At 46.2% G+C, this 26,447-nt stretch overlaps 1 protein-coding gene across 1 annotated transcript; it reads left to right on the forward strand.

Annotated features, from left to right (window-relative positions):
• The first annotated feature begins 19,195 nt into the window (after positions 1-19,195).
• LOC146199656 (solute carrier family 22 member 7-like) lies at positions 19,196-20,859 on the forward strand. The gene is made up of 2 exons (XM_084592168.1): positions 19,196-20,216; positions 20,708-20,859. The coding sequence occupies exons 1-2, from the start codon at positions 19,196-19,198 to the stop codon at positions 20,857-20,859; spliced, it is 1,173 nt and encodes a 390-aa protein (XP_084448294.1).
• The last annotated feature ends 5,588 nt before the right edge of the window (positions 20,860-26,447 follow it).

A 26,447-nucleotide genomic window follows, 5' to 3' on the forward strand; every position in this document is an offset into this window, starting at 1 on the left:
ACGTTTTAAGTGAGCTCTAGTTTGCAATCCGCACCTTTCGTTGCTTGACGTATGTACGTGCAGTTTTTATACTTGTGTAGCTGCCGAATACAGTAAGTATAACGGACGGTTTCTCTCGTGATCCGAAATAAACACGCGCGCATAGCTGGCTGTACCTTATACAATTCAGATTTGGTGTGTTGGTGGTGGTGACAAACGTTTATTGGTCAAAAAGAGGTGGATGGATCTATGAACATCCAACCCTTACAGATACTGGGTGGGGTCCCTAGTACAGGACCCGAGTGGCGTCGGCCGCTGCCCGGGCGCGCTCGACCAAGGCCTTTTGGGCCTGCAGGTCATAGCAGCCGAGCAGGGTCGCCTCCCAGTCCTCCAGAGTGGGGTTGGGGTGAGGAGGAATAGCTGGGTTGGATGGGCAAGCCCACACCATGTGGTAGATGTCCGAAGACTTCTCCGCACAGTGCGGACAACTGCCCGTGAAGGAGGGATTAAAATGTTTTAGTGGTGCCGGGCACAGCAGAGTGTTGGTATAAAGACGAAGTAGAAGCCGCTCCTCCGTCTTAGATAGGCCTTTAATCGGGCGAGGGTAAAGGCTATGACAAGATTGATAATAAAGAACAATATCTTTAAAAGAATACGCGGGTTCGAATTCGAGATCCTGATCTAGGGGTCGAGATGGGAAGCCCGGAAAGAGAGCGTGCGGGCGGCGGCATCGGCTGCCTCATTCCCATCGAGACCCATATGAGCAGGAGCTCATACTATTTTCCGGTAAGCGGGGTCCCCGGTGTAGATGCAATTTTGAAGCAGTCGGTAGGCTAAGTATGGAGCCCAGCCTTGCTCGACGTTCCGACAGGCCCCTCGCGAGTCGGAAATAATTGTTTTAGAATCAGTGTGGGTAGCTGCCAGAGCAATGGCGACCTCCTCCGCGTGGGTTATGTTACGGGCGCGAAATGTAAGCCCGTTAACAGTTTTACACGGCCGCAGTGGTCCACCAGTGAGATGTGAGCCGGCGGAGCGGCCAGAGTAGGGCGCAAAACGTTTCTCTTAGACCAGAACATGCATGCAACCTGATTGCCCGTACCAACCACACCGTAGCCTCGGTTCCTGCGGCTACGAAAGAGAACACCAAAGTCGAAGAAACAAATTGTTAATTTCTCCGTGGCACCCTACGACGCAAGCAGCAACACAGCGGCGCTGATGACGTTTCAAGGCTGAGGTGTACACGGCAAGACTGATGCCGCGCATGCTATGAACATTTCGACTGAAGGCAGTCGCAGCTCTTACTTTATTGCGAAAGCAATACTACTCTAGGTTTCGAGCCCTCAGCATTGCGCGGCCGCACCCACGTGACACTGTGACGTCACACCTCACGCGACACTAGGGTGAGAGCTGGGCTACCAGCTTAAGCGGTCAGCGTCGCGCCGTCGACGCCACGGCGCAGCGCGTGACGTCACAGCCCACGTGACACAAAAACGAGAGATGGGCTGGCAGGAACTGATAACTTGGGTCTCTCGTATACATGGGATGGTTATGTCAGAATAAGCCTGCTAGGACCCTGGCATTCACGTTACCCCTATAGGCCACAAAGGCACGTTCATACTGCTTGGTTAAAGCGGGGCTCTATGTGTGGGCTGAGGAAGAAGAAAAAGAGAAGAAGAACACTCGGTCACACGCATCTAATGCTTTCGTTCAATATTTGGTAATTTTTAATTTTGTAATGTTTTTAATGTTAGGCTACTTCTGATTCGCAATGATGTCCACGAAACATGACGAGTCTTCTCACGCTCACAAAAGGGCAGAAAGGAGCGCGAGTAGATGTATAGAAAGCCTGCGAGATAGCGCTGCAGCATAGGCAGAGCCGCTGTTGTAGTACGCAGTCACGCTTTTCCTGGCCGCCAAGAGACGGCGCCACCCTGCTGAAAAGCCCAGCGCAAGGCTCCTATTGTTGTGAAGCCGCAGTGTTTAGTGAAAACCTTTTTGCATGTTTTGAATTTCATTTCTGTGAACCTGTTGCCTGTGTATAATAAGTGTTAGGATCAATTCCTCTGTATCGTCTCTTCCTGTACAAAGTTTATTTTGCTCGTTAATTCTTACTCCGATCATTACTCTGGCTTGAACCCGTGAAAGCTGGGTAGCAAACGGCCATCACCTACTGTCACTGCAGGAAGCTGACTTCCGGCTGACTTTCCACGCAAATCGAAGGCATGTTCTTTGAAACTGGAGCAGCTGTCCCCCCGCACTCTAAGGATGCGTGGGAGTGCGCGAATCAGTTGTGCGCATCGTTATTAAATTATAATAATAAAAGGTGACACCAATGGAACATTTGCTTTTTCGGTGCTCCAGAATACCTTGACTGATCCCCCATGGTGTATTCCTGTCCCGTTTTGTGAGGCCAACGACAGCAAAATGGTCATAACCATACAAATTCGCGGCACATTCACATGCCTTTCACACTCGGGGCGAATTCAAGGTAATTGTTGTTCCGTGCACGTCTGGATTTGGAAGACAACTATACAAATGCTCGGGACGTACGCCTTCGACGTCGAACTTGAAGTGGCAAAGACCCGAAGATTCGAGCGGATGATAAGCGGCATTTAATGAGCCTTTTATGCAGTTTAGATAAAAATGCGAAGCAATTATTTGATGTATTAATAATTCTCGCTCTTACACTGGCGTTTTGAATGGGTATATCTGTTTCGATATGTTTAGGAAGCAACTGAAACAAGCCGCACTGATGGACGGCTCCTCTGCCGCTTCTGCGTATTCACGGCTCCTCTGCCGCTTTTCAGGCGTAAGCGCTGATTCGGCGTTGTGCTATTTGTACCGGCTGTCGTGCATGCGAAACATCTCCGCGACTTTGACACGTATGAAATATCTTAACCTCTGAGAGGCTGTGGTAGGTAGCATCGTGCAAATCATTTTAATTCCAATGGAATTTTGAACAGGGGCGCGAGGCTTGAAGCAAATGCAGTCACATAGAAGGACAAAACTATTTATTGGTTCATGCTGGCGTTGATAACTATAAAATTATCCAGCTTAAGAACGCTATCCTCCCTATCATCCCTTTTATGCTGCGCGTCCAGGGCGTCGGTAACCTCTTCCGAATCAGTCGAAGGCTGTTGGACATCTGCCGCGGCACGCGCGGTTCCTATGCCGGTATTGATCTCCAAGGTAGTGAAGATGGTCGCAGGTGTAGGTAGAGAGCGGTTTCTTCTTTCTTCGTATCCAGGGCTCTTAGTTCCATTGACTGGCTGTCTTAACACAATGAGGGTCATGTATGCTGCTAGGAGGAAAAAAACGGTAGCCACGGCGATAATGTAGAATACCATGAAGGATGGAGAACGCCCGCGTCCCACCGCACTTTGGGAGCTTGTCGTGTTTTCGTTTCCTGTGCTGGGCAGTGGGATCGGCTTAATGCCTCCAACGTCGCCAGTTGACAGTGTTGCTTGGGCTTGGTTTCCAAGGGGCGCAACCTGGAGAGAGCGTGCACATTTGTCATGTTATTCGAAATCTGCTTTCTAAGGACGCAGCATATGGAAAGTTTATCAGAATAACTTGAAGCTCTCCGCGTTAGCACGCTCAATGCAAGCGCATTTCCCCCCTCCGAAGTCGTCTTCACAAGCACCTAACGAAGACGTTCCTATCGCATGGTGAAGCCGCGCGCACGGCGTTTTCGAGTATATAACAGAAATACCATGCACCGGGTGGTTTCAAAAAAAAAAAAATACGAGAGTTCAACGCTGCTGAACCAAATATTGAGCGAAAGCAATAGCGGCGGGTGACCGAGCGTTCTTCTCTTTTGCTTATTCCTCAGCCCGCATATAAAGCCCCGCTTTAACCAAGCCGTATGAACGTGCCTTAGTGGCCTATATATATATATATATATATATATATATATATATATATATATATATATATATATATATATATATATATTTTCTTTATTGCATGGGAAAACTTCCGTAAAAAAAAAAAAAAAAAAAAGTGCCTTAGTGGCCTATAGGGGTAACGTGAATGCCAGGGTCCTAGCAAGCTGATTCTGACAAATAACCGTCCCATGTGAAACGAGAGACCCAAGTTGGCAGCCCCTGCCAACTGAGCCGCGGCTCTGACCGCGCCACGCCGACCGCTTGAGCTGGGAGCCCACGTCTCTCGCTTTTGTGTCACGTGGGGTGTGACGTCACAGCGTCACGTGGGTAAGTCGTGGCTACCGTCAAGCTACGCCACCGCTTGAATTGGTAGCCCAGCTCTCATCCTAGCGTCACGTGAGGTGTGACGTCACAGCGTCACGTGAGTAAGACGTGGCTATCGCCGCGCTACGATGAAGGTTCGAAACCTAGAGTAGTATTGCTTTCGCAATAAAAAAAATTTCACGCACGCCCTGCCGAGGACAGCCGTTTCTTTTTTCAAGATTTCCCGGTCGAAAAATACTTGCGATTACTCAAAGGTCTCAACGCCCCACCGCAGAACGACGGTTAGGGACCTGCTTTAGTACGCCTCGCAGAAAAGAAACGACTGCGCAGCTCAGCTGCCCCCTCTGGCGAGCGTTTCGCCGCGGGCGACGCTGTTCATACAACATGCGCTCGGTCCTTGTTGTTCTTGTAACTTTGTTTGGTGTGAGAAGTGCACGTAGTCGAAACTGCACGGCCAGCTCGTGCGCTTCAAAATTTTGCACCCGGACTAGGCGCACATAAACAAACGCCAACCCGGCCGCTGAGCTTCGTAATGAGTAGTCGTGATCAGCAGGTTGGCTACGTATGGCATGTAAGCCGTCAACAATAATATGAAAGCTGCTTTCGTTCAATGTATGGATGCCAGAGTTGGAATGTGAAAAAAGCTGACCGCCGAAGAATTGACGCGTTTGAATTGTGGTGCTGGCGAAGACTCTTGAGAGTTCCTTGGACTGCCAGAAGATCAAATCAGACGATATTGTCGACCATAAACCCTGACTGCTCATTGGAGGGTCAAATTCTGAAGTTAAAGCTCAGCTACTTTGGTCATCTCATGAGAAGAGAGGAGTCGCTGGAGAAAGATTTGATGTTGGGAAAAGTTGAGGGTCGCCGGAGAAGGGGTAGGCAGCGAACGCGATGGTTAGATGGCATCCTCGAGGCACTGCAGATGAAGTTATGTGATGTTAGGAAGATAGTGAGAGACCGGAAAGCGTGGCGTGACATGGTCCATAGGGTCACGAAGAGTCGGACACGACTGAACGACTGAACTGAACTTCGTTCAATCGTTTTCGAAACATATCGAAGGCGTTTAAAATTTTGTGTACTCTCCAATTTTTATCCATCTTAATTGCCATTATATGGAAAAGCATTAGTTTTGGTCGTGTAGCAGCGCGTATAAAAAGTTATAATAAATTGAACAAATGCCAAAAGTTGGAAATAAAATAAATTTTCCATGTGGCCGGGGTATTGTTGTGTGAACAATAATCTCATTCGCAGCGAGGCGGATTTAGGGTCGGTATTGTTGTGACTGGGGCTCCAGCCGAAGTTTGCAGCAGACTCTCTAGCTGCGGAAGACAGAGACGGGCTTTGCAAACGCCGGCGTGCGACGGCTGCCAAATGCGTTGAAGCGGCGGCGACGGCGAGGGAGTGACCCTTTGTCTACTGCTGCGGCCGCCAACCGTGCTCGCCTCCCGCCCTTCGGGACAGAGACGGGCTGTGCTGCCTTTCGGGCCTTAATCGCCCTTGGCGCCTACGGCGGAGACAGCAGGGAACCAATCCTTGGGTTGAATGGACCAGAGGCGCGTCATCGAGCAACCTTGACCCCGCTCACCAAATTCTCAAGGCTGGCGGGTGACTTTCCTGGATTTACGTGGGGGAAATGACCGCCGCGAGCGGTCGACTGCGCGGAATGTTTCGCCCTGGTGCAGAATCTCCACCACCAGCACAAGATCGTCATCGACACTGGAGAAGTTTGCCCTCGCCACCGAAAAATGTGAGAAGAGGTTCAACCCCCACCCTCGGCAGTGGGCGACACCTCCAGTGACCTCTTGTGCCTCTGTGATTGGACTGCACCGATATAACTTCGTTTCCCCAGTTATAGGGAATTGGGGATAACCAACCGTATTTAAGCGGTGAAAATTGCCTCCACAGAGAGATCTGTTTTCCTCTCACGACCTGTAAATATCCTATAAGGTAAAAAGTTGTATAAGACGCTCTTCTTTTCCTCTCCTCCCTACCTGCTTCTGCTCCGTCATTTCGGCTCCTCATGACTCCACGGCGGTGAAGCCTAGGCCCCCGAACCCCGTTCAAATCAGCATCGATAGACAAAAATGAGAATTTGTAGTAACTATCGGTCGCCCGATGCTGACCACTTGTATCTAGGATTGTGAGTGCCTAAATGGCTTAAATTTTCCAGGAAATTAATGCTTTATTCGGCAATAATTTAGCCACAAGTGAAATCGCTCTCATTCTGCCCTCATTGACGATACATGGCAAATGTTGCTTGCTTTTTTTTCTAACAACGTTTCAGTGTCTATAGTCCTAGCCGTCCCAGTCCGAGGACATCGAAGGCAACACACCTACATCACAGCGGCAGCGGGTGCGTGCGGCGTTGCTGCACGCCTGTGTCATCATGTGACGTCACGCAAGGAGTGCTCTCCGGGCCCCGCGTGGGACTTCCAACTATGACCGAAGTTTTTTGTTTATTCAAAATTACTGCTTGCGTGTTGTAAAAAATGTAATCGCGTACTGTGATGACCAAAAAGCCTTCAGCAATGTAAATCAATCTAACTCAGTACGGTCGAAAAATCGCCGGAGTTGCCCTTCATTGTATCGTGCCACATATCTGTTATATTCATGCGCATATCTTCTAATAGTAAGAGCCATTTACAAGGACATACGCAGCGACTTAAGAGAGGCTGGAAACCTTAGTCGTTAACGCCATTCGATGTCTCCGTGAGTTATACATGTGTCTTGGGGATTCTTACATTACGAGCAGAGCGCATGTATACGGTAAATATCTGAGGAGCGGCAACTACAGTCGACCTCACTTGGTAGCGTGTAAGGTTGCGAAGAGGATATTGTGATGGGCAGAAAATAGCGAACCATCTGCCTTTCGCCACGGCGTCTATCGCTATTAGCTTTGTGAGGAAGGTCTGGTGATTAAAGGAAGAGTAGTGCAAGCATTTTAGAGTTGCATCATTCAGCGCTCCAACGAAAGTATCCTACCACGCTTAAATGGAAATGGTGCCCTCACACGATTGTCGGGAAAAAAATGTAATGTAATATCCGCTTCTCATATTCTCCAATTTTCAAATCTATCTGTAAGAAGCCCATGTAATAATGCGATATGTAGTTTCTAGATAGCCACAGCACGATACAAGAGTGAATTGCGTAACAAAGAAGATATACCAAGCTTGAAATTCCGTAAGCCTTCTTTTACGCACCTTGTCTCCACGTAAGTTCGAAGCTGCTGGTGCTGAAGACTTCGAAGCCGCTGCACTTAATCTTGTCGGTGCAGTTGCGTAAAGGCTGCCTTCGACTGCTTTTGAGGCGTCTGGCACCAACGGTACAGCACTGGCCCCTTTAAGACTCATAGCGGCTGGACTCTCCTTCTCCTTCTTCTTCTTTAACGTTCTTTCAGTTTAGTGAAATTAGTATTTTTATCTTGGGTAAGGCTCACCAGTAAATGCCTAATTGCCTTCTCCTGAAGCCCATCTTAACTGTCATTATCGTCACTAAAAGTAAGGTTCGCCTTTTATTACCGCTGACAAAGAATTTTGCGCGAAACCTTCTGGACTCCTCCGGCTTTTATTTTCCGGCAAATACATAAGACTTTCACTTCATTTTCCGGTTTGCACTCAGTATGAGGGGTTGGGGCTGCAGAAAAGTTGATGAAATTGTAGGAAATTGTTTCAGTGTAATACCTGCCATGAGTTATATAACATGTTTGTATAATTATACTAACTTTATGCATATACACACAATTATACATGTTTGTATAATGCCCAAAGGCAATTATACAGACATATTCAGGACATGGGCCGTAGAAACGAGAGGCCGACAACCTCTAGCTCCTGGGCGTATATCGGATATAAACTCTCGTTTATATTTTTGGAAAGAAAGTGTATTTTCTTACACCGCTGCAGTTTTAATTTGGCGTAATATCAGGTCTGAAAATAATTAAGTATATCAACTTCAATGTTCTGAATATTTCGCGAAATAGACACAGGGAATTCAAGCTGCAAAGATAACCTGCTATTTAAAACCAAAGCCATAAGGACGCCTAGATACATATTAGCAGACCTTCAGAAGCGATCCAGAAACTTCCTTGGCTGTGCGTGCATGATGAATAATAAATGACTTCTATTCCATTCTGTGAACACAGCCGACTTACGCAGAAATCACTCTATCAACGTAGATAAACAGCGTATATGTCCCCTAATCCAATCAATCAGAATTATGCAGTCTATACTACCTAACGTTTTGTTTTTGTTTTTTTTTTTTTACTTCAGCATCCGGTCTCACTCTTGTTGCGAAGGTGCAGTGCAAAAGCAGCACTCATCGTCGGATAAAGGAGCAGAGCAGGAAGTGCATTAGCCTGTCTAGGATGCCACTACTATGCTGCTTTCGCCTGTTCTCTGTCTTGCTTGCCCTCTGCTCTTCTACGTTCCATACTCGCTTCCTCTCGGTCCTCGTCTTGCAGCCACTATGTTATCCTCTCCACTTACCAATCCTACCTCTATCCCTGCTGCTCCTATCTCTGCAGAGCACCCGTATGGCTTCAGGTAGAGAAGCAACTCCAATGCCCGAAACTTTTTCTACCCAAATACGGCCTCCAGTTAAACACCTGCGAACTCGGAAATGCCATATGATTTTCTTGCCCAACACTCACCGTCGACCAAAAGAGCTCTTTCGTGACATTTGTCCCTATGACGTCATGAAGTGCTATGATGCTTCCGCCTAAGGTAAAACTACCATATGATTTTCTTGCCAACACTCACCGTCGACCAAAACAGCTCTTTCATGACATTTGTCCCTACGACGTCATGAAGTGCTATGATGCTTCCGCCTAAGGGCAAACTCCTATTGCAATATTTTTTTTCCCGAAGTGCAGCTCCTAACCGAGAGTCGATGCAAATACTCAGCACACTGCCCTTCCGTGGTAGGACAGTGAGGAGGTTATATATGTTTCGATAGCCACCTTCTCAGAATCCTGTCGGCCTTGCTACGCACTAGCATGCAATTTCTTCTGTTTCGTCATTCCGACAGGAATGTGAGAGCATCCATCGTTTCGACGACCACCGGAACTCCACTTGATCTCTTAGTCCACTTAATCACAAGAACCAGTTCGGATTTATTAATCGTGATTGGGTTGCCTTTCATATTTACAATTTACCGCCTCTGAACAGGCATGTTCATGCATTCCCTGTTTCTCCTCCCTTCCCATTTCCTCTTTCTCCACGTTTTTGCTTTCTCCCTTTCTCCCCTCCCTGCTACACCCTTCAAGCTATCACAAACTTCTTCTATTCCTCCTCCCTACCTTGTCTCATCTGTCTCCTCTCCTCGGTTGTCCTGCAGTGTGCTGTGAGCGCTTTCTGTTTTTTTTGGAGGAAGTGAACAACGCAGACCTCTCCGCGTTATAATCAGCGGAGGACATAATATAACGTTCAATATCCCGAGCAGCGTGGCGAAGAAACGAATGAAGAGCGGAATGCACGTCTAGAGAAAAGAAGGAAGCGTTATTTGGCCGTTGCCGGTTTAATCGTTGTGTCTGGAGACGTCGAGGATCGTAGACATGCTGACTATGCTTAGCCTTCTTGATACAGACATAGCTGCCACTATGAAACACCAAATCACCATAAGCGTAGCCATGCACCTGTTTCTTTCGCAACTCCGCCAGGCGTAGCCTAACTTTTCTTAATTTTTAGCCTAATAAACTGAGCCTAATTTTTTTTATCTTCAGTCGAGAGGAATGCGACTCTCAAAAGTGAAGATAATTGCATCCTATGAATGCTTTTGGTTGTCACAGGGCGGATTTTCAACACTCTTCTACATAACAATCTGCCAGTTTGCATCACTCTAGGTAGGTCTGCTCATGGCCTTATTTTCGTGAAGAAACTGTCCTATTGAATAATTTCCGTGGTGCGATTCCTCTTAAGCACATGACGAAAGGCTACTGCTTAGATAATTTGCAGCCTTATAAACCGTTTATTATGGGCGCTGCCATTTTGTGTATGTGGCGCCATCTAGCGGCCGAGTTGTGAACAACCGCCATGCTGGTATGTGGGGTCCCATCCGCGGCACAGGCGACAAGTAGCGTAAATCGGCATTTTGGAGCTTTCGCATGCAATGTTTTGCTTTCTGAAAGTACCTAGCTGAAAGAAAAAAAATTCAGTAGCAGCGAAGCTATTCGGTCAGAAATAAAAAGAAATTAGGCTCCTGATCAGGCCGGCTTAAAGCTACAAGCCTGATTACAATGAGTGTGTAACTTTTATATGGCACAGAGAGGCGGCGACGCACCACTGGCCGCGAGGGCAGCTTTCGATCTACTTTTTATTCTTAAATAATTTCTAGAGACGGCTTACCGTAACAATTTGAGGAAAGAAAGCAAGCGAATGTAGCCGTTTCGTGTCAGGTTTAGGAGCAATGTTAATCGCGCTACATTTGTTGGGTCAACCGATCATTCATATACTCTTTACTGCTTGAGCGGCTACTGCGGAAGTTCCCACATCTCCACTGGGGTTCTGTTCTTAAATATCCATTATCCATTTCGGATCCATTTAATCTACCTTGGCTACTTTTGTTGGGTGACAATCAGGCAGGGGGTTCAAGCATCCACTACCAGGCAATCGGATTTCAGCATTGCCTACATGACTTAACCACCTGTTTGCCGGTATGTGCGGGGAGTGGCGATGACTTGTCAATGTCGGGAGCTGCTATCCTGCAATTTCTTTGACTGGGCGTTAGTTGCGTTTGTCTGACGATGCCGCCATGCTGACATCAAAATACAAGATAAATGGGCAATTGATACCTATTTAATAGTGACCTTAAATTATGTCCCACAATGACCTCATCGAAAGTTGCTTTTGTCAACAATTATATAATTCCGTTTTCGTCGCAAGGTTTGCTTACTGCAAGCAATCACTGCGGTTCTTATGATCATATTCCCCTTTATTATCGGCAGCAAAATCTTACGAGATGCATGTTTAAAAAAATATATTGTAGCGCTGTTTCACTAAATAGAAAACCAATTTATTAGTATATCGTTGTCTTCAAGTGGGACAGGTTCTTTCATACTTGCATTAACCTCAGGTGACTGAATCGATCCAGTTCTTCTTTACCTGGCAGCATCTCGCAAATATTTGCCGCAAGGAATATCATCCGCTTGTTGCCCAAAGACTGCCGTTGTTGCACGGGTATGCAGTTTTTTCGGTCCTTACTCGACAAACGCAGTGTTCGGAACTCGCATGAAAGGCTGCCAAAGCTAAACATTTTCGATTGGGGCTTGAAATTCAGAAGCTGCTCGTCTTAGCCCAATTGAGTGAGTTGCAAGTGGAACAGTGTAGAGCGACACACGCGTATACCACCGCTCTTAATGTTTTATCTTCTGTTAGTCATTTCATTTTGGTTGTTATTTTTTTGTTAATGCAAACAACTGAGTAAAAAAAGATTGCGCTAACCGCGGCAGCTCTTAGCAACTAAACTGCGACCGGCGGAAATTAAACAATCAAGGAAATGAAGGAAGAAAAGGGGCGAAAGAAGAAAGAACAGGGAAAGAAAGCACATCGCTCACATCAGCTAATCGGCGTAGATACTTTGCGGCTATTCAAGGCACTCTGTGTGCAAAAGACTGCAACGTGTGCCCTTTCTCCGTAGAATGCCTTGCCGCCCCCGCTGCAATCCCCGCGTCCCCACATACCAGACAGCAGGAGCCGCGCAGCGCGTTCCGGTTCGAGGCTATTTTCCTCCTCGCCGCGAAAACGGTCTATATCCTTAATCAAAAGGGTTAAATTAATCAGCTGCGACGTAGCTGATCTTTATCCTGTTTGACCTACATATACTATAATGAGGCTGGCCAAAAGTAATAAAGAATAATATGCCTCGGCCCGTGCCACTCAGTATAACAGGCGGGCATTCATCACCGGTAGGTGTCTTGGGAGTTACAATTGACTCCATCGATCGATTGCAAATTATTGTCACGTGGTAGAGACATGGCCGCAGGTTACAACCGAGGAGGCAATGCTTTCACTAAAATAGACATATTTATACGGGCTGACTTCCTCCACCAGAAAGAATTAAGCAAATAAACTAAGGCGTTAACAGAAAGAGTGCTCACGGTCGCCTAAATATGAATGACCACATTATTCTGGAGCGCTCAGCTTAAAGTCGGCGAAGAAAAAGTATCCAAGGAAACATGAACTCTGGAATGATACGGAAACAGCTGTGCTTCGCTGCGGTCACTCAGGAAAGATCTCGGCGCGTGTCGCACTCGAAAGAAAGCGATAAATCCGGGTCTCGAGACACTGAGCATGAACAAAAAGCACAAGGTCGTTCCTTGCGCTACAATCACAGTGATAGGACCGCATGCTGTCAGCTGTTGAAAACAACAAGACATCAATATAATCTCTGAACCGAACAAACCCTGCGAGATGACCTAAACCGAGCAGTCCTAAGACGAATTCTTTGACGAGATACGCTACGCAGTACTCGACTTTAAAAGAAGCCCTGTCCTCAACGAAAATGTGGAAATAATTGTGTCCATTGTGTGTCCGTTCTCTCTGCTTTCATGGTGGTTAAAAAATCCAAGTAAAAAGCAATATCCGTTACTTTTTTAGATGCGATACTTTCTATTTATATCCACAATAATAACTGGAGGTGCACCATTCTCTAAGAAAGGATTTCGTTCATTTCTTATCCTATAGTTTCAAAATTACCTGAATAACATTGACCATCATACATCACACTGAGAATTGTCCTAATAAATACTTAGCGTCATCAATCTCTAGAAATAGTCCAAAATCTCACGTGGACTGATTATTATTAAATATGGATAGTAATTATATAGACAGATATAGATAGTCAATGATATATATAGAGGGAAGGCAGAATAGCTGAGTCGAGGTCCATCCTATATTCCCCGAAATAGTGAATTCAGGTAGAGCCTGAACTATGATGTAAATGCATCGTTTTCTTTAGGGCAGTGTGCACTTTGTAGCTCGACTCCACGTTAGTCATGTTTCTCTTTTCTAAATTGATCTTTTTTAATGCTGCCTACCTCCCCCTCTCCTTTTTTTCTCTGACTCGTTTTACATACATTCTTTTGTTAAACTCTGCGACAGGTTTTCTCAAGGCACACGCCTCGAACTCGAACTTGTTCAGCCTTCCTGTTTCCGCCGCCATATACACACACCGACTTCACTAATTAATTAATTTATTCATTTTCTGTGTACTTCAAGCCGCATCGCTCGCCGTTCATGCTCTGAGGTCTGGTTTTAATTTTCAAGACATTTCTTTCCCATTTAGAGCACACGACGAAGTGCAGTCGGTGCTTGTTGTACGTGACCGAGCCGGATGTTTCTTCGCTGGGCTGGCTACGGAAGAGGCTGTCCATTCGACATTCTCCTTATTGTAATGCAGCTTGAGAATACTACGCATAGCAAGCATGCAAAGCAAAACGAATGATGCATGCAACCGACGACGGCCACCTGAAGCCTACACGCAGCATTGCGGCTGCCAGGTCGCCAGCGCGGAGCCTCGACACGGCGGCGAATTGCGTATGGCGAAGCAACCGACGGCAGCCGACGGCGTGCGGAGGATCATGCAGACAGCAGATATTTTATTGCGAAAGCAACACTCCGAAAGCCAAAGCGAGACCTCGGGTGGCCGCAGCTACGTGGTGAAGAGGCGTAGCTCCTTATAAAAACATCAGCCTGCCATGACAATTTAATTCACGTTACACCTATACGCGGGCAGGAGCTGCCGATTCGGGTCGCTCCCTTCATAAGGGAGGATGATATCAGAACCAGCCTGCCAGAACTGTTTGTATTCTCGTTACCCCTACGACACGCAGGCACGTCCATACGGCTTGCGCGCTGATAGCTTACGCTCTCGCGTCATAGCCTTAAAGGATGAGCTTAACTGTCCCGAATAGTGTAGCACCTTACAATGATAGGGCATGACAGGGGAATAATGTACCAGGCAAAATAAGCCGAAACAAGGTAGAAGAAGAAGGAAAAGAAGCAAAAACAAGGTAGAAGAAGAAGGAAAAGAAGAAAAAACAAGGTAGAAGAAAAATCCAAAAACTATTCAGCAGCAACTCAAGAGTCTGACGGATCACTATCTTGATATCTCTGAGGTGCGACCTTTCTGGAGACGAGGCATAGTTTGCAAATCTGCAAACATTAATTGTGTGTCAGATATGCTACGCTGGAGTTCTTTTACCTCGATTCCTGTCAAAGCCTTTATTCCTGAACAGCTGGCTTGCAATAAGGGTATTGTGCGTGGAGTGGAGCCTGCATCTACTGCTCAAGAAATATTTGAGAAATTTCAGGACGCAGGTGCTGGTGTTCTTTCTGTGTATTGCTGCTCTCGCATGGTGGCCGGGGTGCGTGTTGCTACAGAGTCAGTTATAACAACTTTTGCCGGTCTCATGTGTCCATCTGAGTTGAAAATTTGGCCAATTGTCTACCGCATTGACCCGCTAGGTCCTCGCCCCCCTTTAATGTACCAACTGTTGGTGATTTGGACACAGTCGAAGAGCGTGTAAGTCTGCGACTAGATGCAGGGTGTGTGGGGAAGGCCACTCTTTTGATAGCTGTACCGCTGCAAAACCTAGCTGTTGCTTATGTAGTAACGAGCACTCCGCTGATGACGTCAGTTGTGACAAGCGTTCTCATGAGCAGGTGTTACTAGAATTAATTCAAGAGAATCGTTGCTCTCGCAAAAAGCGCACTTATGCCAATTGTGTGCGTCCTTCTACTCCAGACTTTGAAGCCATGTTGTCTACCGCATTTGGGACAACGGTTGAAAAACCCCTTTCTGTTGTGGTTGACCGTATGTTTACCAGCTTTACTGAAGCCTTGTCTGGTATTGTTGGTAGCCAGTCAACTTGCCCACCTCAACCTGTGCTGAAAGTTTAAATGCAGCTTTTCCTCTAGTGCTTGCTCAAGTGCAGCGTATCGACAGTGCCCCTGTAAGCATTTTTCGCAGAAGTGTTTGCTCTATTGATGTTGAAATGGCATGCCTTATTCAGAACCGCCGTGCTTCTACCTCACCCTCTAAGTCCCTCATTTCCAGACCAAAACTAAAAAAGGGTCTTCCAAAGCTTTACCGCAATCCAATGTGTTAAAAGAGGCTTTTGCGGCCTCAATTTTAGGAAAGTAATCATGGCAGGTATACAAGGTCTTCAGTGGAATTGTCGCTCTATTTAACTTCACTTCCAGATTTACATCTTCTCCTTGCAACAAATAAGCCAGACATAGTGCTCTTGTAAGAAGCTTGGCGGTGGCTTATTGACTTTGATATCGTCAAAATTATGTCACCGGGCAAAAATAAGCAAAACAATAATGAATGCCGAGTGTGAGCTTTTGTCTGTAGATATCGCATCGCCGCAGTGTGGCCCTGTCACAGTCGCTAACGTCTACTGCCCTATTGGTGTACGTAGCACAGACTATTTTGACAGATTACTTACAAATTCTAATAGGGTCGTTATTGCAGGCGATTTCAACTCGCACCATACTGTTTGGGGTGACTACTCTGATTCATGTGGACAGCTGTTATGGACGTGGATGTCGGCAAATGCTGTGCGCTGCTGCAATTCTCGGGCTATAGCCTTCATGCGCGGAAATTAGCGATCTGTAACCGATTTATCCTTGGCAGCAGGTGGGATAGGTATAGGAGGATGGTCACCAGTAGATTGTGGTACATCTAGTGACCACTTTCCAATAACATTTACCATCATTATGAGCCCAACACGCGATAGCACTTTTGCCCGTAAACTAGTAAACAACGGCACATATGCAGCTTCGCTACGCTCCTCCCTCACATCTAACATTTGCTCATGTAGGACCGACAAAGCACAACAGGTATTTTCCTCAATTGCAGGTGCTACTGTAGATTCCCAGTTCACTGTGCGGTCTACAGTAAACAATAAGCCGCCATCCCTATGGAGGAACGATGCGCGTGAGAAAGATTTCCGCCGTAGGAAAGCAGCATGGAGAAGCCTTTCTTATAGCCAGAGCCCAGTAAATTGGATAAACGACAAATTTTGTTCGGCGTCATTTAAAAGAGCCATAGCGCAAGCAAAGGGCGAGTACAACCAAAATTTAAATACTTATTTGTCAAACCCTAAGCACAGGAATTCTTTGTATCGTTTTATGGAACGAAATAAGAACTCACACGTTTCTCAGTCAGCACGTTCAGTAGTGGTGTCTCTACAGAAGGCAAAGGATGAGTTGGAACAAATTGCACAAGGGCTAGCATTACGTTTCCAGGAGCAGTGCAGAGTTAGCACGCTCCGATTTCCTGCTCAGACTATGTTGCGGTTGAAAGGTCGGAATTCCTATCTGTGATTTCTCCCATGCAAACTTAGGCTCCAGGTTGGGAAGGGGTTACGGTAGGATAGCTCAAAATTTTAGCAAAGGAGTTCGCTAGGATCTCCTGGCTCTGGTCAACGAATCATTAGAATCTGCATGGCTGCCGCACGTCTGGAAAGTGGTGAAAATTATATTGCTCTTGAGATACCCTGGGTTAAGTGGAGAAATATGGGAGAGGCCTTCGCCCTGCAGTGGGTATAATCAGGCTGATGATGATGATGAAAGGATTTCATGTTGAAAACATTCGGCCGATAGCTTTGACTTCGAATCTAGAAAAATTAACAGAAATAATTGTGCATGGCCGCCTCTCAAAGCATATCTCAGAGGTTAATGCCTTGATGGTTTCCGCAATGGATGCTCAATAAGGTCTGCACATCTTGATTTAAAATGCAGGATTTACCTTGCAATGTGCAACAACGAGGTATCAGCGTTAGTGACGCTCGATATTGTTAAGGCCTATGACAGCATTGAACATTCCATTCTACTAAACAAGTTATCATTATTACGTCCTCCGTTCTACATTTATGCATGGATCATGGAATTTTTGAAAGGACGAGAATTCATTTGCACTGATGGCTCATTAATATCAGATATCTATGCACTGACAGGAGGGGTGCCCCAGGGCTCTGTGCTCTCTCCACTCCTTTTTAATATATTAATGTGCGATATTCCGATTCATCCTGATGTCACTGTATACGTATATGCAGATGACATATCATTCTTCGCCTCTGCAAAAGATATGCATGACCTCTATCGTTCACTACAGGCTTACCTAAATGCACTTGAGGTCAGATTGGACCACATAAATTGATTTTAAATGTGTGCAAAAGTAGTGTGCTAGTTTTTAAAACCAAAACCCCCTTATATGTTTCGTTCAACTACCGCTCTGATATCATACCTCAAGTGGATTGTGTGCGGTATCTAGGCATTACGTATGATGCTAGTATGAATTGGAGGCCTCACATCAAGTCTACTGTTCGGAAACGTGAGAGTACCCTTGGTAGACTGATATGGATAAGTAATAGAAAATTTGGTATGCGTCGAGATACTCTTCTACTTTTGTACAAAGCCTATGTGAGACCGATTCTGGAATTTGGCTGCATTATGTTTTATTGGTGTCCAAAATATAAGCTGCATCCTTTGCTAGTTTTAGAGCGGCGTGCGCTGCGCATCTGCCTAGGGCTTCCACAGTCAGTCTCAATCACTATTCTGTACTTGGAGGCCTGCATTTCGGACCTCAACTCCCGTTTCCGCCTTCTAACTGTTAGATCATTATTGCGGTCATTTGAGGCTACTTCCTGTGTGGCTATACCTATTTTTGTGTCAAACCCAGCCCTCTTTCTCACTCACCAGTGGTCAAGGTTCTGCATGCCCCAGGTTGTTTTCACGCAGAGCATTTTAGCAAACATTGGTGTGGACCTAGGATGCTCAATTGGATGCTCAACGTCCTTTGTGGATATAAATTATGATTCTATATTTCCATCTAATGTGAAGCCCTTAACTTCAAGTCTAATATCCATTCTTCTCTGTGATCACCTTGAAAAGTTCTCTGATCACACTGTAATTGCCACTGATGCGTCTGTGACTGCGCAGAAAGCAACGATTGAAGTTTTTTCAGTCTCTTTCGTGGAGGTTTTCAGTGCGTGTCCCGGATTACACACCGATATTTTTAGCAGAGTTTATGGCAATTGGGCTAGCATTACTAAACGTTTCCTGCAGTCAATCAAAAATAATTTTTCTATCATACTCTCTTTCTGTTTTGTTGTCACTGGAGTCAGCACGGGATGCTCTTTTGAGCCGCTCACTGAAGTATTTCATACCGGGGTGGGTGGAAGAAATACGCTTCATCTGGGTCCCCGGTCACTGTGGCATTTTCCAGAACAAAGTGCCAGACTTCCTGGCTAAATAAGCTCTTGATGCATCAGTTTTATGTACCATTCCTAATATCACAATTTTTGTAATGTCCCGTTTTCAGCGATAGCCACTTCATGCAATGATCCCGTGCTATCTACAGCCGAATACCAACATCTCATATACTCATGGAAAGTTTGTTCATGTGACTCACGACAGTGTGAGGTAACGATGACTCATGAGATGCAGGATTCCCCGCCTAAATCCTTATTTATAGAGATTCGGGATCAGCCCCACAAACCTTTGTGAGGCTTGCAGTGAAATTGAAAATATTGATCACTTCCTTCACGCTTGCCGAAGGTTTTCACATCAGAGGAGGGTGCATTCAGAAATTCCAATTGCACGCTTGGGATTTACGTTGTCGGGGCCGCATCTACTCTCCTTCGGTGCGAGTACGAAAGGATTTGCGTTAGCTCAAATTTGTCGGTACTTACATAACTACATCACATCTACGGACAGATTCCCTTGCTAATTGTATTCCAAATTTACAAAGTTCCAAATTTTTGCTTCGTATTTTATTCCTTTCAATCAATTTTGTGATCTTAAATCTTATATTTTTGCTTAGTTGACAATTACTTTAATGCACTAATTCAGTATGCACAGGATATTTGGCTGTCCACATTGAACTCTGGCCAATCCCCCTTCGTGGGTATGTGCCATTTAACAAGGCAGAAGAAAAAGAAAAAGAAGAAGGACACCCTTCGCAAAGGCTTCAAACACCTTCACGGCTTATTTGACGCTATGGACATAATATTGCCGAGTCGATTGTTGTCAAAGGACATATTCACCAGCGACTCCTTCGACTGCTACGAGGCATTCGGACACGGACTCTTTCAGTGGCGCCTGCTGATTCTCTGCACTCTTGCATCCTTCCTGATGAACATCCAAATTTCGACCCTCCCGCTGATTGCAAGACCCGTGGAACACCGGTGCAAGCAGCCTGCCACTTCAAATATCTCGGAAGAATTGTGGAGGAATGCAGCTTTGCCCATGGGTGCCGACGGCCGGTTGAGCCCATGTCACCTATATAAGCACCCTGAAGAGCCAAACAACACGGAGACAGTCCCTTGCCAGGAGTGGGAATACGACGACGACCAACCCAGGACAAGCATAGTGAGTGAGTGGGACCTTGTCTGCGGGAGACGGCTCCTCATTATGATAGTCGTCGCTGTCAACAACGCCGGCGCCTGCTTTTTCGCGGCTGCCTCTGGCTCCACCGCCGACAGCTTCGGCCGTAAGCCAGTCCTGCTGGCTGGCGTCGCGGTATTCATTGTCTCCACAGTGGCTGACTGCCTGACGACGAGCTACCTGATGCAAACTGCCATGAGCTTCTTCAGCTCCGGCAGTGTTGGCGTCGTCATGTCCCTCGCCACTGTGAGCTTCTTCGAAGTCACCACCCACGATAACAGGCCACTCCACGTTGTAGCCTCTGCAACGGCTGGCATTCTGCTGTCTAAAACCTATTATATCATCTTAGTTCCCCTCAAGATATGGTGGGCACTGAAGCAGGCGATTTTCCTTCTGCCAACTGCGCTCTCTTTCGCGTTCTTTTATTTCATCTCCGAGTCGCCACGCTGGCTCATTTCGAAGGCGCTACTTAAACCTGCCGAGGCCGTTATGCTGGCTGCAGCTGAGATCAACCAGTTTTCTTACTCGCACACTGCGTCCATAATGCACAAACTGGAAGCGGACATCGCCTCGAACGCTGAACGCCTGCCAACCATCGACGAAAACGTGATCGGCGAATGCTCCTTTCTGCGACGTGCAATAATAATGTGCTCTTCTTGTTTCGCTATAGCATTCACCAGGTTTCTCATCATCTATACGCCGGCCGAGCAAGACGACCTTGTGTTTATGTTCGCCACGGTGGTCCTGCACGCTATCGGTTGCGCTCTGCTATACCCGATGCTGAGAAGAGTAACTATGCTGACGCTCATCAGAACCTGTTTCGCATTGCTCGCAATTCTTCAGTGCGTACAGAGCATTGCCATCTGGGCGAGACAGACAATTTTACTTATGCCAGTCATCTTGATTTCGAAGACATTCTTCTTTGCCAGCGCTCTTTTAAGTTTCACGTATGTCCTTGAACTCTTCCCGACGGCCATCCGTGCAACTGCTTCCTGCTGGGCGTATGCGAGCGGTCACCTCGGTGCTGTTGCTGCATTCATCGCTGCAGCATTTCTGCGTGGCTGGCGCCTGGACACAATATACGCCTTTGCTGCACTTCTGCTTTTCTTGTCGATGGTCTCCCAGCGGAGCCTGCCTCGTGCCACCACTGTCGAGTGCGCAAGGGTGGTGGCCAGGAAGCTTTCTACACAAAGTCAACGCTCTATAGAGCATATGAAGAGAACTCTCGATGTCCGTGTCCGAGACCGAAATCAAACCAGGGCCAGATCAGAGACTAGTCGGTCCTCGGTGTCATCGCGCGGCCGTCGTCGGGAAGCCCCTCCGCCCGTCGAATCAGTTTCCGGAAGGAAGAAAAATATCTCGAAATAAAATTTGCTAATGCTTGGCTAGCGTAACTCATTTTCTTGTACTCAATCCTCAAGTTAATTGTGAGCATTCTTTTTTTTTTCGATCATGTGTGATGAATTCTCTTTCTTAATCGCAGTACGTGCTAAGTGAAGTTAGTTTTTTGCAGATTCAACACAGCAAAGGCGACATAATATTTCAAAAATGTTTCCATTCGTGGTGAAAGTCGTGCTACTGTGTTGCCATTGAAAGCTACAATATGTGACCGTTAGTTTAACTCACACGTGGAGAAAAAATACGAGTAAATTAGCCTGTGCTTATGGCACATTTATTGCGTCCAGGAGCATGCAGTTGAAATGTCTTCATTGGGAACAGCAACATCACGATTCTTCAATACTTAAAATAGGAATCTATGGGTACACATTAAGGTACATGTAGGCAGTTTGACTTGAACCAACAGAAGATTTTAATACTGATGACTCCGGTAATTTATTGAACTGCTGCTTGGGCCATGCACTGTAAGACGCACTACAGTCGAGCTCACTTATAATAAAATTGACGGTCACGCTGATTTTGTCCCTCATATTCAAAGTTTGTATTGAGGGGACTTTTGATATTATGCAGATAAAAAATTCAAAATCAATCAAATACAGCGTTTATTCTCTTAAAACGTCTGCGATATTCATCTGCTTTTTCAAAGCACACCGCATTATGAAGTTTTCTAGCCTGTCCACAGCGGCCACGTGCTTTCTCTCCAAGGCCCTTGCTCGCAACAAACTGGTTCAGGGACGCGATGTAACTAATCGCTGTTGAAGCGCTCACGGTAAATAGTGGCAAGTCATCGTCCTTGACGTCTTCGTCAGAGTCTTGGCCTTCGGTTACTCGCACTTCACGCACTATGGCTTCGTGAGTGCACAGCTCTGCTATCTCAGCGTCATCGTCCGCACCCACGATCTCGTTCCAAGCAACATCAGGTACAGCCATCTGCGCGTCAACGACGCGTTGCTAGAAATCCATTTGTGTAAGATCGCAAGACTGTTTGACAACCTCCTCCGTCATTCCTGGGCCCATAAACCCCGCCTTACGGAAACAATTCACGGTGCCCTCCGCAGGTAGCTTAATCCAGGAAGCCTTAACCATTGTCACAGCCTCAAATAAATAGATCCGAAATGGAGCGACGGCACCTGGTCTTTCAATTGCGATCAGTATCCGCTGGATTATGCGTTTCCGATAAGAAACCTTGAGCGCGTGAATGATGCCCATGTCCAGTGGCTGAATTTTGCACTTCGCATTCGGTGGCAGAAAAAGTGTGGTCCCCGCAGTCAGGGAAGGCTGCACGTGGTACGCCGAGCAGTTGTCGAGCACAAGTAGGAGCTTTCTGTTTTCGTTCCTCATGTCACGGTCGAATTCAACCAGCCCCTCGGCGAACAATTGGCGCGTCATGCAAGCCTTTCTGATGTGTCTCTAGCGGACTGGAACATAAGTCCCAAAGCACCGCGGCTTGCGAGACTTCCCGTTGACAAATGGCAGCCTCTTGTCCCTGCCATCAATGTTCGTGCACTACAGGACGGTCACGGGAAGCTTATGGTGCTTTCCACCCGCACAAGTGTCTCCTTTAAGGACATGAGTTTTTAACGACAGCATCTGATAAAAGAGTGCAGTTTCATCGGCACTGCACAGATATCGCTGAGTGCAGCTTGCTATCGTTGGAATGTTCTCATAGAGCCACGGATCGATGTCTTCCAATGTTCGCTGACGCCGCTTCGCCGGCGACTGTCTTGAAAACTATTCCATGATGAGCTTTAAACCGGCGCAGCCACCCATTGTCCGGACTGAAATCGGGAAAGTCTTACAGGGGAGCAAAGTCTCTTGCCCTGAAACTCATCAGCGGACCACTGACGGGAATTTTACAGGACCGGGCGTAAACAAATCATTTAAGCAACGCATCTTCAACATTCGCATTGGTCTCTTTTCAAAGGCGCTTTCACGTCGTGGGTCAGCGTTCATGCTTGCACTTAAAATCTTGTCCTTGTCTTTGGTAGTTTTCAAAATGGTTGAATTTGACAGACCATATTTCTTTACTAAGTCGCAGTCCATGACCAAGTTAAGTAAGAAGCGGGCCTTTCACCGAACAACCCATCTTCATATATTGCATGAACTCAAGGGCCTTATCATCGCTCTCTCTTGAACTTTATTAGAACAGCTAACCTTGTTTCTTTCATTTAATACCCCCTTTATTTTTTACATATTTCATTATGCCCTGAGGCAAAAAAACAACGTTATTTTAAAAAAAATAAGAAAGTTTTCTTTGTTACGACGTCGACTGCTTTTCTTTTCACAGTCGATGTTGGACACGAAGCAGAGTCTGCAATAATTGTACTTTCGGGTTTCTCCAATCCGGAATAGCGCAGTTATCGCAAAAGTTTTTCTTTCTTTATTCTCCGACCTCTTTCTCCTATGTCCGCAAAAGGCAGCGGTGAAGGCTCAACTAGAGCCCTTTGGCAAGCCTGTTCGTCTTAAGCGATATAAAGGTCGTTCAGTCTAAACACCGTTAGCGGAGTTAGCACCGCGTGTTAGAAACATTGGGGGCGCGCGAAAATATTGTATAATGGTAATTTTTGATTCCAGTGATTGATGATTGAATGCTGTGTGATAGGCGATGACGAGTTAATGAAATCATGGAAATTATTTGATTATTTGACGAAATAAAGAAATATCAATATTGAAAAATGGGGTGTTAAATTCTCAGAAATAGAAGTCCCAATGCATGAGGACGCAAATAAAAATTAGGTTATTCGGTTGAAATAAATAAATGAAATGAAAAATTTGTTGAAAGTTGTCAAACAGACTAGAATTGAAAGCCAATGTTTGCTGATGCTAAATATCGGTGTATAGAAAGAAATAAAAATTACAAACTGGAAAACAATTTTTCATGTATGTGAGATTGTATTGCGCCATTCCCTTAACTGCGGAGCTTTGATGTCCCCCTAATATTTACTTTAGGAATAAAGTGTCCGCTCCAACGCCGTCGTCGTCGCTGTAGTAGCAGTGGTAGCTGTCGGCACCAGCGTATCGCAAATATTCATGTGGAAAACTTCTGATTAGTCGACAGGATTATGAAGTCACAACTGCATGACCTCTTGGAAGATATTTAAACACCTCACATTCAAAATGAAACTGAAATATATTTAATGAACCAAATTTGTCCCAATTCGAATATAAGCCCAGTTCCTCTGCATGCCAGACGCACAGGCCACGAAAGGTTTTAATGCGTAAGCATTAGGTGGCTGTGTTTGATGTGTTTGTCGCCAGAACGTTGTCGGCAGTATTGCGTCGAATGGAGGGGCAATAAAAAAATGTGAATAAATGTGGTCGATAGATAAGGAAACAATTTTGCCTGGGAAAGCATTTCGTGCGTCTGGAACCTTAATTAATTAGAATCAATTCAGTCACTCGGAAGTCGAAATAGCCTACAGGAGTAATTTCAACGTTAAAAGTGATCAGGCGTTACCTTCAAGTCACGTGATCGATGAGGATGTCGTAACAGTTTCATGGTTATGTGGACGTCAGGATGTGTGACACCGTTGCGGGACATCACAAAACCGTAAATACATGTAATTACCCTAATAAACGAGTGAAACTGATGAGAAAGTGAATAAAGTGTCATCTAATCGAAGCAAAAAAGCTACGCGGGTACTGCAAAGCCTGCAGTGGAGAAATGCGAAAACCTTAGCATTGCTGCTGCGCACGGCACTTCGCGCGCCGCTTGTCGAACACAACCAGCGTTCCGTTAAACGCATCAAAGTTCACTGGCGTTCTATAATTGGATTACAACAAAGAAAAGGCGCACTATCTAACAGCAGTGTTTGCAACATTCAAAGTGATCAGGCGGTACCTTCTAGCCACTGATCGATGAGGACGTCGTAATAGTTTTATGGTTATGTGGACATCGGGATGCGACACCGTTGCGGGACATCATAAAACAGTAAATACACGAGTGAAACTAATAAGAAAGTGTATAAAGTCTCGTTTAACCGAAGAAAAAAAGCTACGTGAGTACTGCACAGCCTGCAGCAGAGAAATGCGAGAGCCTCAGCGTTGCTGCTGTGCACGGCACATTGCGCGCCCCTTGTCGAACACGACCAGAAACTGCCAAGTATCTATTGCTTTCAAGTTGGAGCTCGGCAACAACGCCTGCAAAAAGACAAGCGAGAGGATTGAACTTCAAATAGCAACGCGGACAAGAAAGCCTTTGGGGGTAACGCGCGAGAGCGTCTACTGCGGACTTCGATGGTCAGCAAGAACTAGAACGCTTTCGCGAGGTGGGGGCGAAAGCCCTCGACAGGAAGCTAAGCAGGTGTGCACACAAGCGCTGCGCACGCATTTGACGTCATTAATTAACGTTGATGCAAAAGCTCACAGTGGTTGCCAACGTTCATGCGCGAACCAGTTGGGGTCACAATTTTTAATAATTCACTTTAAGCCACTGCCAGAAGTACATCTTGCATTTCTAACATGGCTTCATAACACGTCGATGCAACCAGCACGAAATATGTGCGTCACTTCAGTCACCACATGAACATTATTACTTGCTGTACAGCGCGCGACAGCACAGAACACACGGGCCGTTCTAATTAAACTTCCTGAAAACCAGTACTTTGTCCCCTCTCTCTCTCTCCCTAGAAGGTAGCAATGTAATTATTGCTACCTTCTAGCCGACATTCATTTTTGAGAAGTTGGCTAAGATGGGCGACACGTTGTCGAACGCTTTGCTGACGTCGAGACCTAAGATAGTGCCTGTAGCCCGAATGGGACCTGGGTCGAGTATGTCATGGTGGTGTTGCCACATTACCTCTTGGGTGGAAAGGCCGGCGCGAAAGCCGATTACAGTGGGAGGAAAGAGGTTGTGTTTATCAGTGTGTGCGTGAAAGCGATTAAGGATGACATGTTCCATAACATTGCCAAGCAGGATGTCAGTGATACGGCCTGGAGATTGCCCAGCTCCAGCTTCTTGGCTGGTTTGGGTATGAAAATGACTTTGGCATGTTTCCACATGTGTGGTAGATTACCGTCATTCCAGTGGCGATTTAAAAGGTGCTTAATTACCTCGATTTAGTGGCCACCGAAGTTACGGAGCATTTTATTTGTAATGCGGTCGACATCTGCGGCCGCGGTGGTCTTAATGTGATTCAGGGCAGCGCGAGACTGTGCTACTGTGATGTCCAGTCCATGTCCGGGTTTCGGTGCGCTTTTGTTTCCTTTGGTCGAGTGGATTCCGCCTGGCAGCCCTTTTAATGCTTTCTGGCTAAGGCCGTTCGAGTTGAAGCGAGTGGCAGCACGAAGGTAGCTGCTGCTGCGTCCGAGCTTTCTCACCCGTGCGGTTTCACAGCGAGTGTCCGGTATCGTGGATTGAGATGTGTTCATGTTCGTGCGCGCATGCTGCTATCCTGGTTGAGTTAGCTCTCCAATGTGTTGCTATCGCGTTCATTGCTTCGACGTTCCGGTGAATGTTTTTTTTTTT

This window comes from Amblyomma maculatum, chromosome 2 (genome assembly GCF_055883805.1).
Source record: "Amblyomma maculatum isolate TAMU_Amacu chromosome 2, ASM5588380v1, whole genome shotgun sequence".
In the NCBI taxonomy this organism is placed as follows: Eukaryota; Metazoa; Arthropoda; class Arachnida; order Ixodida; family Ixodidae; genus Amblyomma; species Amblyomma maculatum.